The 14,748-nt window shown below is 37.6% G+C and overlaps 1 protein-coding gene across 1 annotated transcript in view; it reads right to left on the bottom strand.

Annotated features, from left to right (window-relative positions):
- Positions 1 to 14,476, bottom strand: part of LOC149161944 (disease resistance protein UNI-like) — a 109,783-nt gene extending 95,307 nt beyond the window's left edge. The window contains exon 1 of the mRNA XM_089435050.1: positions 11,722 to 14,476. Within this exon, the coding sequence (XP_089291176.1) occupies positions 11,722 to 14,476 (2,755 nt within the window). The remainder of the gene's footprint in view (positions 1 to 11,721) is intronic.
- Between the last annotated feature and the right edge of the window lie 272 nt (positions 14,477 to 14,748).

Here is a 14,748-nt window from a genome sequence, read left to right on the forward strand (position 1 = left end):
CAAGCATGTATTGACTATCTCTATTTTTGAAGTTCAAGAAGCTAGTAATAAAGTTGATGAAGACTCTCTGATTTATGATTCATAATATTTAAAGGAGGACGATATTGTTTCATATTTTCAAAAGGATTTTCTTACAAGAAAGTGGGGAGAAGATTACAAACAACAAATCTTTCAAGAAGAGACTAAAGTTGAAGAGCCAAGTAATGTTTGTCACTGCCTTATACAAAAACATTCATGTCAAAAACTGTTCAAGAAGATGAAGTGGCCAAATTTTTCTCCCATCTATTTTATGACCCAATAGCTACCTACATGGCATCTTTCTTTGGTCAACAACATACATCAGTTCTGAGGTATGTGCCAATTTTTTTTCAGAGGTTTCCATGTGGTGCATTCATGTTTTAATTTTGACTTCCAAGGGCATAGTGGCATAATGTTCAATACTCGGATGTTGGGATGGTATGATTGGAAGGTTGACTTCACTAGAGTGGATTAACCCCTGTACATGAGTAGGAGAAGTAGGAGTTGTACATAAATAATCTCACTATGTGAGCATTTAATTTCTAGTTTTTAGCATTTATAGTTTTGCGTTTCAGTTTTTATAAGCAGAATACTTCTAGCAAGTAAAGTTTTGAGGAGATTTTCTAGTTTTACAGATAATATATTTTTGAATCCATGCCCAAGAAGGATACTAGTTTGCAAGTTCTCAGTGCCTTGTCAGCAAGGCATTGTCCCTAGTTGGAGCCGAAATTGTACCTTCCCCATCCTCCCTTTTATTCTTTCATATAATAGAGGATATTTTTTCTAATATATAGGGAGGGAGTGAAAACTCCATAGAAAACAAAATGGGATTGAAAAATGCAAAGCAAGGTCGAGGCGTATTCAAGGGGGAATTTAAAGAAGAGATCAAGAGGACTAGTACAAATAATAATAGAGTTTGAAGCCATTTTATGGTAGAAGATGAGATCAAATACCACATTAGACTCACTTAGCCAAAAAGTGATATGGAAGATCTTTCCAATGGAATGCAAAAGTTTGAAAATGGCCTCTTAGATCGTGAGATAGAGTCAATCAAAGCTGGTCACCAAAAGTCAAGGCATTGCATGGTTGAAAGGTGTTTGAGTCAGCCTTTGGCACATCACCGAAGTTGGATTAAGTACCAAACTCAGTGGAAAGGCTCGTGGAACCTATAAGCGAAGCTCTGGGCAAACGTGGCTGACATATTAGTAGTGGGAAGCAATTCTATTGGCCACAAGTGGAACCTACCCAGAGGAAGTACCCCGACGAAAGCATTTAAAAGCCCAATTCTATGCGACCAGGAGAGAAGGATCGAGATGACGTCATCCCGACGAACATACCTTGGAGGGTTCACCCCAGATATTTCAATAATTACGCAATAGTTGTAGCATTAGCATGGAACAGAATGGGTGGAGCCCACCTGATTGTGATAGTTTGAATGTTTACCCCGACGGATTAAAGTTAGCACCCAAAGAAAATCATGGAGCTATTAACACCAAGATACAACAATTGTAATCCATCCAATGGTAAAATTTAATAGGAGGCCCACTACCACAACTAAGCCCACAAACAGTGAGCCCAGTAGGAAAATCCAGAAGAAAAATAAAGGCGTAACGAAAGAGAGGGGAGTCATCCTAGAGGATTTTGGTGAAATAACAAAGAAAAAGGATGGTTATGTCAAAAGAAAATTAACAAAGGAAAAGGTTGAAAAACAAGCCTCGAATGACCCTTTCTCTCTCCTCCAATAGAAGAAAGGTGGTGGCTCATGATTGGCCCATACAAAAAAGCACTATGATGTTAGATTTAGCCAATAGGAGGTGGACACGTGGCATGAAAATATGGAATTTTTGGGCACCCAAATGGCCCTTTTCCAAATGTCAAGTGTCACCACTCAAAGGTCGACACGTGGAAGGACTGACACGAAGGTGACGTTATCTCGGAGGAATCATCCTAGAGAATTCAATTAGCGATGATGTTAGGTTGTAGTGTGTCATGAGACTGTGGCAATGGACAGAGTGACAACCAATAAATAGAGGGTCGAACAAGCCTTATTGACTAGTTCATCCCAGTGGGTGGAACCCGAAATATTAGCAATACGACACAAAGGGGATGTGGTAGGTTAAAGGGGGATCCATCCTTAGTGCTAGGCATGGGTTCTAGTGGATAATTTGAGACCAGGCAGATGACAACAATAAGGGATCGAACCCCGAAATCCCATAACCTTTAAAGAATTGTAATTAAACAGAAAATCCAAAATCGGGAAGCTCCAACCTTTGGGGTTAGATTTTGGTAACCTTGCATAGAGGTGTGACCAATGGTGCAAAACCGTTAACATAATAAAAGGGCCCATGTAAGGCTCAAAAGGGCTAAATGCAAAATACATAGGTTGTGGTTGCGGAGACTAGTTCTTTGGAAAAAAATAGGTAAAGGCTAAGCAAAAGGAGTCCACCTCTACAATGAATGGAAACAACTAATATACGATCAAATCGCAGGCGGATCACCACTAACTCTAAGACTGCTAGGTCCAGGAAGAGACTTCTAGGGGTAAACTAGCAAAGTGAATAAGCCAACACTAGCCCCCATAAAGTCAAAGTTAGCAAGCAGAAATAGTCGATCAACGATCAATATTGATTCTGGGGGTGTCAGGCTTCTCTCCCAACATTGTCCATTCACCCCGCTAGAGTAGGGAGAGCACAAATTCTACCAATGCGTCAACACAACAACAATGTCAGCAAGAGAGCATGATTTTTGCAGGGACGAGGGCCTCCCCACTCCATTTCTCATGCAACCTCATGGCTGCACATATCCTTCCCAAAATTCTCCACACTTTCTCCCATCCACACTTCATGCCACCATACTCCTTAGTATTTTTATTGAGCATCACCTTATCATGTTGAGATGGTACACTTGCCAATGAAATTCAGTCAAGACAAGGCAGGATCAGTCTTATAATCATCTACTCTACCCCTACCTTTCTCATGAAAGAAGTCGCTTATGATGGGCCTGCGAAAGGATTGAAAGATGAAGGCTTTTTTAGGGTGGCGCAGTTAAGGTCAGTAGTGGCTGAGGGAAAGCACAAATTCTCATTAGAACTACACCATGCACTATGAGGAGGGGCTCTTTAGGGTCCAGTGCAGTGGGCAAGTGCAAGAGCCAATGTGATGAGCTTGTTGACTAAAATTGCGTCATGTGCTAGGCTTAAGGGAGTAGGACACAGTGATAGCGCAATTGAGCTTCACAGTGACTAAGGGAGGCCCTGACTAAGGACTAGAACTCCAACATGTGCTCAGGAGGCAGGGAAGGACTCAGTCTTGGTACAGTGATAGAGTCTAATGGACAAGGTTTGATGGATTGCTTACTAAAACTGTGACATGCATTATGACTGAGAGTAAGACTCTGGGAAGAGTTAATTTTTCTTCGCCAGTGGCTAATTTTCCAATAGAAATGCAACCTACACCAAGGAAGGCAGGCAAAGCAAGTATTGGGTACAGTTAGGGATTGTAGTCAGCAGTGGGAGAAAGATGAGGCACTGCAACTGCACCATGCGTTATACTTAAGAGGGAGGACTACGGGCTAGCACAACTTGCTTCTCCAGTGGCTAACTATCCACTAGAAATTTTCCTTGCACCCTATGCTAACACATTTTGTTTATCTAGTGCTTTAATTTCCACTAGAAACATGCCCTGCACTGAGGAAGGCTCATTGGAAGAGGAGATTGTGCATTTGGCTAAGGTAAGAAAAAGAAGGAGAGGTCTCTTTGCCTTAAAGGTGTTCACTGCATTATAAGGGGGAGAAGGCCTTGTGGCATAGTTTCCTTTTACAGAGGATCACTAAAAATGCTCCATGTTATATACAAGGTAAAATTTCTCATATCTGAGTGTAATGAGTCAGTGCATGTAACAAGGGTTAGGTGACTCTTCTTTGAAGGTCCTCAACTTGCAATTAAAGGAGCTGACATCAAGAGAGGCTTAGTGTGGAAGTATGGGAAGGTGGTATTTCATGAATGAGGTTGGGTTATCTCATTACCTCACTAAGGATTGATGCTTTCATAACTTTCACTGGGCGGGAGGATGAAGAAGAGCTACAAAATGGCTAAGTGTGGGACCAATAGAGTAAGAGAAGGAAGAGCATCTGAACGAGACTCAAACATGGATCACACAAAAAATGCCATATATACAAGCTAGGGAAATGCATAGGACTCCTAGAAAACAATCACACCATGAAATGAAAACAAAGCGACACTTATTTCTAAGTGTGATAGTTGAAACGCCACATTACGACACTTAGAACACACATTGTGATACAAGGGTCGACTGCGACTAGAAAGTGCACTAAGTTATAGGAATGTGTCTAACACATATTCTTATGATATATAGGACCATCTAATGTAGAAGATTGTGCTAGATTTTCCTATAGTGATGTGCAAAGGTGCGACACATACAAGAGTGAACATAGTTAGAAGCAACACTTGTGATAGTAAGAAAACGTAAAAATGACACTTGAAAAAGCTAAATAAAGCGAAAGAAAAACTTGCCAAAATGAAGGTAACATGAAAAAGCCACTTATTAAAGTAAAATCAAGAAAAAATGATAGTCACGAAAGAGAAAATGACACTTGAAAAACAAAGGTGTGCCAAAGTGACAGTTGACAAAAATCACTAGAATGATGAGACAATTGCAACCCAAAGTGAGAGTGAGACTATCAATGGAGAGTATGTACTAACTGTCGACATAGTTTTCATAGTGCATTATCCTTATGGTATGTGTAGTGCCTATCTATGCTTTCATTTAAAAAGTGCATGTAAGGGTTTATCGAGAACTAAGCATGTGTAAGCAAGTGACTTTAACACTTATGAACTGAGAAGAAGACTTGAATGCTTAGCAAGTCATCAATCTACCTTGAAGTGACCATAAAAAATCGATCATAAGATCCTCAATAAGCTCCAAAATTTAGGGGCAGGAAAAATTTGGAGGGCGTTGATCGCAATGTCAACATATTCCAAAGCCATAAGAAAATTAACAATCAAGTGTAGATTTCTACTTCCATACACTAATGACCTAATTGACTTTTTAAGTAGTGCCAACTATTTTTCTAAGATTGATCTAAAGAGCAGATACCATCAGATTAGGATTAGAGAAGGGGATGAGTGGAAAAAAACTTCAAAACAAATCATGGGTTATATGAGTGGTCAGTTATGCCTTTGGGTCTTGCTAATGCCCCTAGTATTTTTGTGAGGCTAATGAATGGGATTTTGAAGGACTTCACTAGTAAACTTGTTGTTGTTTATTTAGATGATATCTTGATATGAAATCAAACAAAGGAGGAGCGTTTGAGACATCTTAAATTAGTATTGAATATCTTGTAGAGAGAGAAATTTTTAATTAAGTTAAAGAAATGTAGTTTTATGAAATGAAATTGGTATATTTAGGATTTGTAATTTCTGAAGAGGGTTTAAAGATGGATCAGTAAAAATTTAAAGTCATTATTAATTGGCTTGTTCCAAAGAGTTTCCTTGAAGTGAGAAGCTTTGATGGTCTATCCTGTTTTTATGAAAAATTATCAATAATTTTAGTAGCATTTGTGCTCCTATCATAGAGACTATCAAGAAAAGAAATCAACCATTTAAATTGAATGTAGTAGCTAGCAAGAATTTTAAATTGTTGAAATAAAAGACCATAGAAGAGCTTGTTTCATCCTTATCAAACTTCAATAAATATTTCAAGTTGAGATAGATGCAAGTAGGACTACTATTGAAGCACTATCGAAGCTAATTTGAGTCAAGAGGGAAAACCAATTACTTAATTTAGTAAAAAATTAAGTGAAGAAAAACATAAATATTCCTCTTATGATAAAAAAAATTTATGCTATAATTCAAGATTTGAATAAATGGAGACTATCTTATGCCCAAATAATTTGTTCTATACACTGGAAACCATGTTCTATATTGTATCAAAAGCTATCGAAAATTGAATCGAAAACATGCTAAATGGGTAGAATTTCTGCATAATTTTACATTTGTTATTAAACACACAAGTGGTTCATCAAATCAAGTAGGTAGTGCATTGAGTAGAATTAATTTAAATATAAAATAATTTTAAATTAATGTTTTGGGTTTTTATGAGCTAAAAGAAATGTACAAATATTATATAAATTTCAAGGAAGCATATGCAGCATGTGAAGATCCAATTAGCATGAAAGAAACTTAGTAGTTAATTTATATCGGTTGGTAAGGGTTGTTATTTAAGGATGATAAGCTTTGCATACCAAAATTCTCAATCAGAGGCAATTTGATAAAGGAGAAACACAGTGGAGGACTTTCAAGACATTTTGGTTAGGAAAATACATTTTCTTTATTAAATTATTTTATTTTTGACTAGCTATGTAAGGTGGTGCAAAGAGATTTGTTGAGAGATGTAGAGTATGTCAATAGGCTAAAGGAATAAGTCACAATACATGGTTATATTAATCATTTCTAATTTTAAGGAGGCCTTGGGACTTCATGAGTACGTATTTTGTTTTGGGATTGCCTCAAACCCAAAGGGGCAACTGTTTTATTTCTGTTGTCGTGGACAACTTTTCAAAGTTGGAATACTTTATAGCTTGTACAAAAATTATCAATGCAACAAGTGTTGCAAATTTATTCTTTAAAGAAATTGTGGCATTGCATGGCTTACCTAGGAGCATCTATTTCAAATAGAGATATAAGATTTGTAGGCCATTTTTAGAGAACTTTGTGGAAGAAACTAGGAACTAACTTGAATTTCAAATCATCTTACAACCCATAGACAAACGAGAAGTCTTAATTGGTAAATAGGAGTTTGGGAAATATTTTGAGTAGTTTGGTAAGTGAGCACCGAAAGTAGTGGGATCAAGTACTTTCTCAAGCTATGTTTGCTTACAATGATTCACCCAATAAAAGAACAAGAATGAGTACATTTTAGATAGTATATGGAATGCATCTGAGAGGAATTTATGAGTTGAGGAATGTGGGAAAGCATGAGTTAAGAAGTGTTGATGGTAAAGACTTTGTAGCAAGCATGCAAGGGTTGCAGTAAAGGGTCAAGCATCAGTTATATAAGAACAACGATAAGTATAAAAAAAAAGAGTAGACATAAAAAGGAGACAATTGAACTTTGAAGTATATGACTTAGCAATGGTGTATCTCAAGAAGGAAAATTTTCCTAGAGGGACATACAATAAATTAAAACTTAATAAATCTGATCCATGTATGATTTTAAGAAATTTTTCTTCTAATGCGTATGAATTAGAACTCCCAAGTGATATTGGGATTTCTCTAATTTTCAATGTTGTAGATTTATATCCATTCAACAAGAAATAGAATATTACAATATATAATCCTATAGGTGATGAATATCATACCAACAAATGGAAGAAACAATTTCCAAGTGCATTTCAAAAAGAGATTGAAGGAATGTTGGAGAAAAGAGTAACCAAGTGAATGATAGATAAATAATATTTTAGCATTTGGTTAAATGGAAGAATCAACCAGTCGAAGATGCCAATTGGATGACAACATCAGAGATTTGCAAGTTTGGCATAAGTGTTGAGGATCTCATGAGCAATTATTTTCTTCCTTGTGATTCTAATGCGGGAGCATCTCCTAGTTAAATCATTTTGACCTTCTTAGGTCAACTCCATTTACTAAAGGAAGTTGGTTTTCTTAAAATAAAAAAAAATCATAATATTTTCCTATAATATATCTATAAGAAACTTTATTGTTAAGCAGTTAGGATGTCATTTAGTTGATTTGTAAAAGGATAGATGTGGCTAATCAGGAATTTGTGATAATTGAGAATGGATAATTGTATTTATGATAGTTTGGTTTAGAAAACCATTTTTCCATTCTTAATTAGTGAATTCCAATAGCTCATAGGTACTTACTAGCAATTATATGTTGAGATTTAGTATCTACAATCACCATTAATTACTTACCGCAAACTTTTAGCTAGTTTCTACACTTAGATTTCTCTCTTTGCTCAATATGTTGGCCTACCTCCCTAAATTTTCTTTTTCCTTAAAGCCATATGTTCTCTCTTTGAGTTGCTCTAGCAATTGAAGGAATTGATCCCACTAAGGGAGAGGGAAAATTATGTTGAGAAATCAACTAGAAATTGGTCCCACCAAGGGAGAATTTTATTTACCTTGAGAAATTAGTTGGTAAGGTGGATCTAATCAAGCTTTAAGAAAAGTATTCCCTCTATTGAATTGAGAGAAAAGAGGGTTCACAGAGTTCATTTGTTGGTACATAAGCACTTCAAAGGAATTTACTTTTATGGTTTCCTCCTAATGACCTAGATTTTTATGTAATACATGAGTTTCCTTGTGAGGGGAAAGTCATAAGAGAATGAGAAAGCTTTTATATATATATATATATATATATATATAAGCGGAGAAGGAGAAGTTGAAACTTCAAATATTAATGTTCCAAGCATTGTGTGTATAAAGAATTGCTTAAATTTCATGGTGTATTCTATCAGTTACTTTGAATGCAAAGAATTCCATAAGAAGAAAAAACAAATAAAGTGTAATTGATGCAAGGGGAAGAGATTTTTAAGAGTAAAGTTGAAAAAAAAACACTAGTTTTTTGTATGAAATTTTTGTTTTATAAATGCTTAATCAATTTGAAAAATCAGATTTTTTTTTTTAATACTAAATATAAAGTTAATCTTTAAATAATATGGAAATCCAAATTTATCATTAGAAAACTAAAACTATTAATAAAACTAGTATTAAATATTTTATGTGTGTAGATTATGTAAAGTGAATTTAATTTCTAAAAAAAACATGGTTTATCAAAATATTAAATCTTATATTGTTTATTATTAAGTTAAACATTAGTTACTCTAATAATTGTGCATAATTCTATTTAAACTTGTCCAAATTAATATCTTTCTATATGAGTAGTTTTTAAGTGTGAATTTTTGGAAAGTTTTCTTGTCTAATCTCTGATCCAATTTGTTTAGAATCTTACTAGATTCATTGAAATCACAAGTTTGATCGGTGAACTCTTAACAATCCAAGTGCCCCCAGAAGTTTTTGAGGGTGCTAAATCCATATATGCAGCAAAAAAACCAATTTAAACAACACAAATTATTGAAACAACAATATAAAACATTGAATTTGAATTCTATTTTTATTGAAATATATTATTATATTAAAAATAATAAAAATATAATATTTTATTAAAATTAAGTTTTAATGAGTTTAATTATTTTTTGTCAAAATCAATCTAAAATTTTCCAAAAGATTTTGGATGAAGTGCTCTCTTAAGACATTCTTTAGACATGATTTTGGTTTGGCCCTTTTATGTAAATCTCTATGGAGAGCGGTCTTTGGAGACAATATATGGAGTAACGCTATTAAGATGAAATATCTTGGGAATAGAGATGTCATATATTGGTACAGGAACAGATCTTTGGGTCCTGCACAAGGGTCGGCTATTTGGAGGAGCTTCCAAAAGGTTCTTCATTTCTTCTTCAGGAATCTGGTATGGAAATTTCAAACAGGAAACAACATTCTAATTGGCATTGATTCTATCATGGGTGTTGAGATGGAGTCCCCTATCCCTCAACAACTTCTTATGTTCCTTCAACAAAAAGGTTTATTCTACTGGGCACAAGTCATTCAAGGATGGCAGGGAGCTATTCCTAGATGGAAATCGGCTATGGAGCTGGGCCTCGATGAAACATTGGCTGCACAATGGAACAAGACTATCTGGGATATGAAGCATGTTGGGATATTTAAAACAGAGGAAAGCGACAACATTGTCTGGCAGGTTAAGAGAGGCAGGACCAATGTTTTAGTCAGAGATATATATCTCTCCTTAATTGAAGATCAAAAGGAGCCTTCCCGGAAAATATTTCCAAACACTTTCTAGAAATCAGGTTGTCCACTAAAAATTATACTTTTTTCATGGCTAGTATTTCATAATAAAAATCTTACATGGTCAAATCTACAGAAAAGGAACTGGCACGGGCCAGCTATATGCTCAATCTGTCTATCTGAAACAGAAGACAACATGCACATTTTTCTTAACTGCCACCTCACACAGATCCTATGGAAGCAGCTGGCTACACATTTTGGATTTTCTGTCATATCTCGCTCCTCCATTATGGATGCATTCAAATGGTGAGGTTCCCAGAAAATCACTTGGCGGCATATTCCACTTATTGTCTACTGGTTCGTTTGGAAATGGTGAAACAAAAGGATATTTCAAAATTGCAAGGTGGAATTCGGGCACATATTCGACAAAATCATCTCCTATTATTTATCAATCCTCCCATATATTCCCCAACAATTGAAGTCTCAGTCTAGTGCAACAACCCTTCAACAGCATATCCTCCTGCGGGCTCATTTTGACGGTGCTGCAAAAGATGGCCGATGTGCTTGTGGTGTTTACATCTGCATTGCAAAGGACCAGCAATATTTTATCTTTTGGAATGGTGGCCTAGGGACTAACAACAAAGCTGAGGCCATGGCTCTACATGGTCTTCTCATCTTCTGCTCTTTTTTGGATATTGGCCCAATTCAAATCTTTAGTGACTCCAAAATCATCATAGAGCATGTAACCAGAAAACAATCTATAAAAAACGACAATCTATCTGGATGGTTGGGCAAGATTTCAACATTATGGAAGCCTTCACTCTTCCCTATCTCACATATAAAGCGTTTGCAAAATGAGGTGGCGGACGAGCTATCAAAGAAAGGTTTGCAATCTCCATGTGGTATGTGGCATCTGAGCATCACTGTAGAATCCATCACATACTTTATTCAGCCTTTCTCCATGCAGGGTATATAGTGTCACCCCTATTCTGGTAGTTTTCATGATCCCGTTCTTATTATTTCGGTCATATGTCCAAGCATTATGTTTTTGTTTTAATATCTCTCTGCATTAGAATCAGTTGCTACTATCAATCCTCATACTTGATCTATCAAACAAATATGTATCTTCTGGAAAGTTTCTGTCACATGTAGGGCTCCATCCATTTCCCTATTGGCTGGAAATATTGTCTATTTCTCCATAATGTACATGTTTTTTCTATATATAATATACAGCTTTTTTTTCTAAAAAAATAGTCCCATAAAAACTTTAAAAAAATTCAATTAAAAAAACTATATAATTTTAATAATATTACTTTAATATTAAATTTAAATAAAAATAATAATTTTGTTTATCTTTTTATTATTCTTATTGTAATTATAAGTTGCATACCACGCAAAAGAATCATACAAAATAATATATAAACCTATTTACCGAGCAATAAAATCATGCGTACTAAGTAATATAAACCATATATATTATTAACCAAAATATTTGTAATCTGCATATTTTTCTAGAAATTCTAAAATCTCCCTACGAAATACATGACTTTTATCTTTATTCTTTGTTGGCATGTGTTCACACGAAGGTATTAACCAAAACTAAAGTTTTTTAATCTGCAAATTTCTCGAGAAATTCTAAAAAATAAATGATACACACTAAATTCTCCTGCCCAAATACAAATACATGACTTTTATTTTTATTCTCTATTAACATCACTTTTATCTTTATTCTTTGTTCCCATATGGGGCCAGTGCAAATCATCCCCACGCAATCTCCTCAATTCCTCACACACGTAAAGCAACAGCTAAAAATCAGCGAGTGACACCACTCACACTACATTTCATGCACTCACTGAAATTTACATTTATTTGCAAGTAATGTTTTCATGTTGGGATCCTCCCATTGGAGGATTTCATCCCACCAGTTTCTCTGACATCTTATTTCTTCTAGATGATTTAACTTATCCCATCCCCCACGCAATCTCTTCAATTTCGGACATCCCTGTACCTGTACAGACTTGAGCATGGGGGGTAACGGTGACGCCCCTTCTCCCAACCCTCCACTTCCACATCCACTTGCTGCTCCCACTGCCCCCACACACTCCAACGACTTTAAGCAACTAAGACTTAAACTCTCCAGCTTTGGAAAACGGTTCCCCAATTCCAACTCCTCCAACTTAGGGCAGAACTCTATGTATAGACATGTCAAACATGGCAACTCAGTGGGGAGCTCTTTCAACTGGTTCCATGCATCTACATAAAGGGATTCGAGCTTTGGGAAGTGAGGCACTCGCTCCACATCGCAATTCAGGAGACAGAAGCTTTCCATATCTTTCATCACCTGCATGTCTTGCGGAAGGTAATTATGACCATCTCCACATTGCGGACGGTAATTAAGACCTCCACCATTAAATTGCAAACTCAGCTGTCTCATGTTTGACCAATTTCCGAAAACCCCCTCCTTAGCTGATGATTTTATTTTTGCACTGAAAACCCTGAGACGCCTCAGAGTTTGCAGATCCTTTAAACAAGCAGACGCTCCTTCCGCATTTGCGTCCTTCTCGAAATCCAATACAATCCTGGTTCTCCACATCGTCAATATTTCCAGTGAAATCAATTCCTTGATCCCACGCGGAAGATGCGTCAACTGCTTGCACGTTGAAATTTTGAGAACCCTCAGACGTTTGAGTTCAGTGATCCTCTCAGGAAGGCACCGTAATCCTCTACACGAACTAACATCCAAGAATTGTAGCTCATTCAGGTCGCCAATAGCTTCCGGCAATTCACGTAGGTTCCGGCATCTACTTAGTTGGAGGGAGACCAGGTGTTTCAGGTTCCCGATAGAAGGCGGCAGAGACGTTATGCTAGTCTCACTAAGATCGAGGACCTTCAGTGAGGACAAGTCGGACAAGAACCTTTCCGGAACTTCTTCAATACCAGTATTCCCATTTAATAGGAGAACCGAGAGGGACCGGCATGGGAAAGTTGTGGGCAGGGAGTGTAGATCATTTCTCATCAATGACAGTTTTACACAGTCCTTGCTGACGACTTCCTCGAAGTTGAAACTTTTCAGGCTCTGTCCGGCTTTAAAACAACACCTCTGCTCTTTCTCCGCAGCAATGCGGATTGCCATATCCCGAAGGATATCGTGTATTTTAACACACCCAATCCTTCCGCCATAACCATGACTTACCACCTCTATCAGACAACGACCCGCTAGCTGTTTGATATGCAAATCCCCAATGTCATGCAAGTAGCTGTGTCCACTTTCTTCCACCAGACCTTCACAGATCCACATGTCTATGACTTCTGAGACCTCGATTTCTTGATCTTCTGGGTAAGCTGCAAAATATAGAAAACAAGTCTTTAAACGATGTGGTAGAACATCGTAGCTCCATCTGAGACGTTTAAATAGCTGTTCGTCCACTCCGACGTGCACATCATAAAACGCCTCACTGACGCTTTGCATCTGATCTAATGCAACCTCCCACTCATTGAGAGTAGTATGGTGTGACACAGCAGCAGCGACTACATTTATGGCGAGGGGCAAACCCTTGCACTCCTGTGCGAATCTCCTGGCTACTGGCTCTATATCCTGTGGAACATTTCCATCTTCATTTCCAAATGCTCTGCTACGAAACAGCTGCCAACCCTCCTCTTCCAACAGGGGTTCCACTTTTGTAATCTCTTGCACATCCATTCTTGCACACACTTCTCTATCCCGCGTGGTGAGAACAAATTTACAAGTTTTGTCCTCCAACGACACACCCAAGTCTTGAAGCCTATCTCTCGTCCACGCGTCGGCCGCCCACATATCGTCCAAGAGTAGAAGATATCTTCTATCCTTTAAACCGTTGCGCAACTTATCTCTTCGGCCTTCCGGATAATCTGGAAGTTGTCCCAACCTTAATCTTTCGGCGACACACTTTTGCAGAGCTGAGATATCGTTTCTGGAAACAGTTAACTTAATAATAAGGTCAAATGAAGTCTTTACCTTCTCGCTGTTGTTGATGGTGTCAAGCAGCCGCGATTTGCCAACACCCCCCATGCCGATGATACCAATTCTTTGAATGTTGCTATCGGTTAACAATCTCTCCACAAAATCCCTCTGTTCAGATTGCTTTGCTTCTGCAACATTACATGTTTCGGAGATCGGAATCGGTATCTGGGTGTGCGGAGTAGGGTCCCCGTATTGCCCGCTGCTCGGAAAATCGCTCTGCGCCCTCTTTGAGAGGAGTCCAGAAACATTCCGATTGCACTCTCTTACATCTTTGCTGATCCTATAGCGGTGGAGGCACTTGGGACAGCAACCGATGCAATTTTTGTGTTGCTGGTAAGTCTCGTACTCAACGCCAATAGAGTCAGAACGTTCTTTTAACGCTTCCGCCTCGTCCAGCCAAGCCTTAACTGTTCTTTTAGGGCTCTGTTGCGCTTGATGGAGCTCCGTTTTTATATCATGCATTTTATTGTCCACATCCTGGACATCTCTTTTCATCTGGTCAACAGCCAGAGGCAAATAATAGACCATTTTCACTTTTTCAATAACTTTGTTCCAGAGTCTGCACAAACCTTCGCTCAAGACATTGGCTGCACATCCAGTAGCAATACTTTCGGCCATTGCTTCACAAACCAAAATAAACAAACAAACCCCAAATCACACTGGCAATGCAATATTCAGATCGCTGCTCCAACAGCTAAACCACCAGCAAAATTAGGATTTCTCCTCTAGCTCAAATTGGGCCAAGGCTACGCAGACTGACTGTCGAGGTGAATGCATCCCGGAGTAGGCAACCATTATTAATAATTTGTCTTGGGGTTCTTGTTCACCTGGGGTCCACGGTAATTTCCAAAGAAATTCGCACTGGAACAGAACAGCTGTGAAGCAACTCG

This window comes from Pinus tabuliformis, chromosome 5_2 (assembly GCF_031772625.1).
Source record: "Pinus tabuliformis cultivar Carrire ecotype Pingquan chromosome 5_2, CPIR1, whole genome shotgun sequence".
Classification (NCBI taxonomy): domain Eukaryota; kingdom Viridiplantae; phylum Streptophyta; class Pinopsida; order Pinales; family Pinaceae; genus Pinus; species Pinus tabuliformis.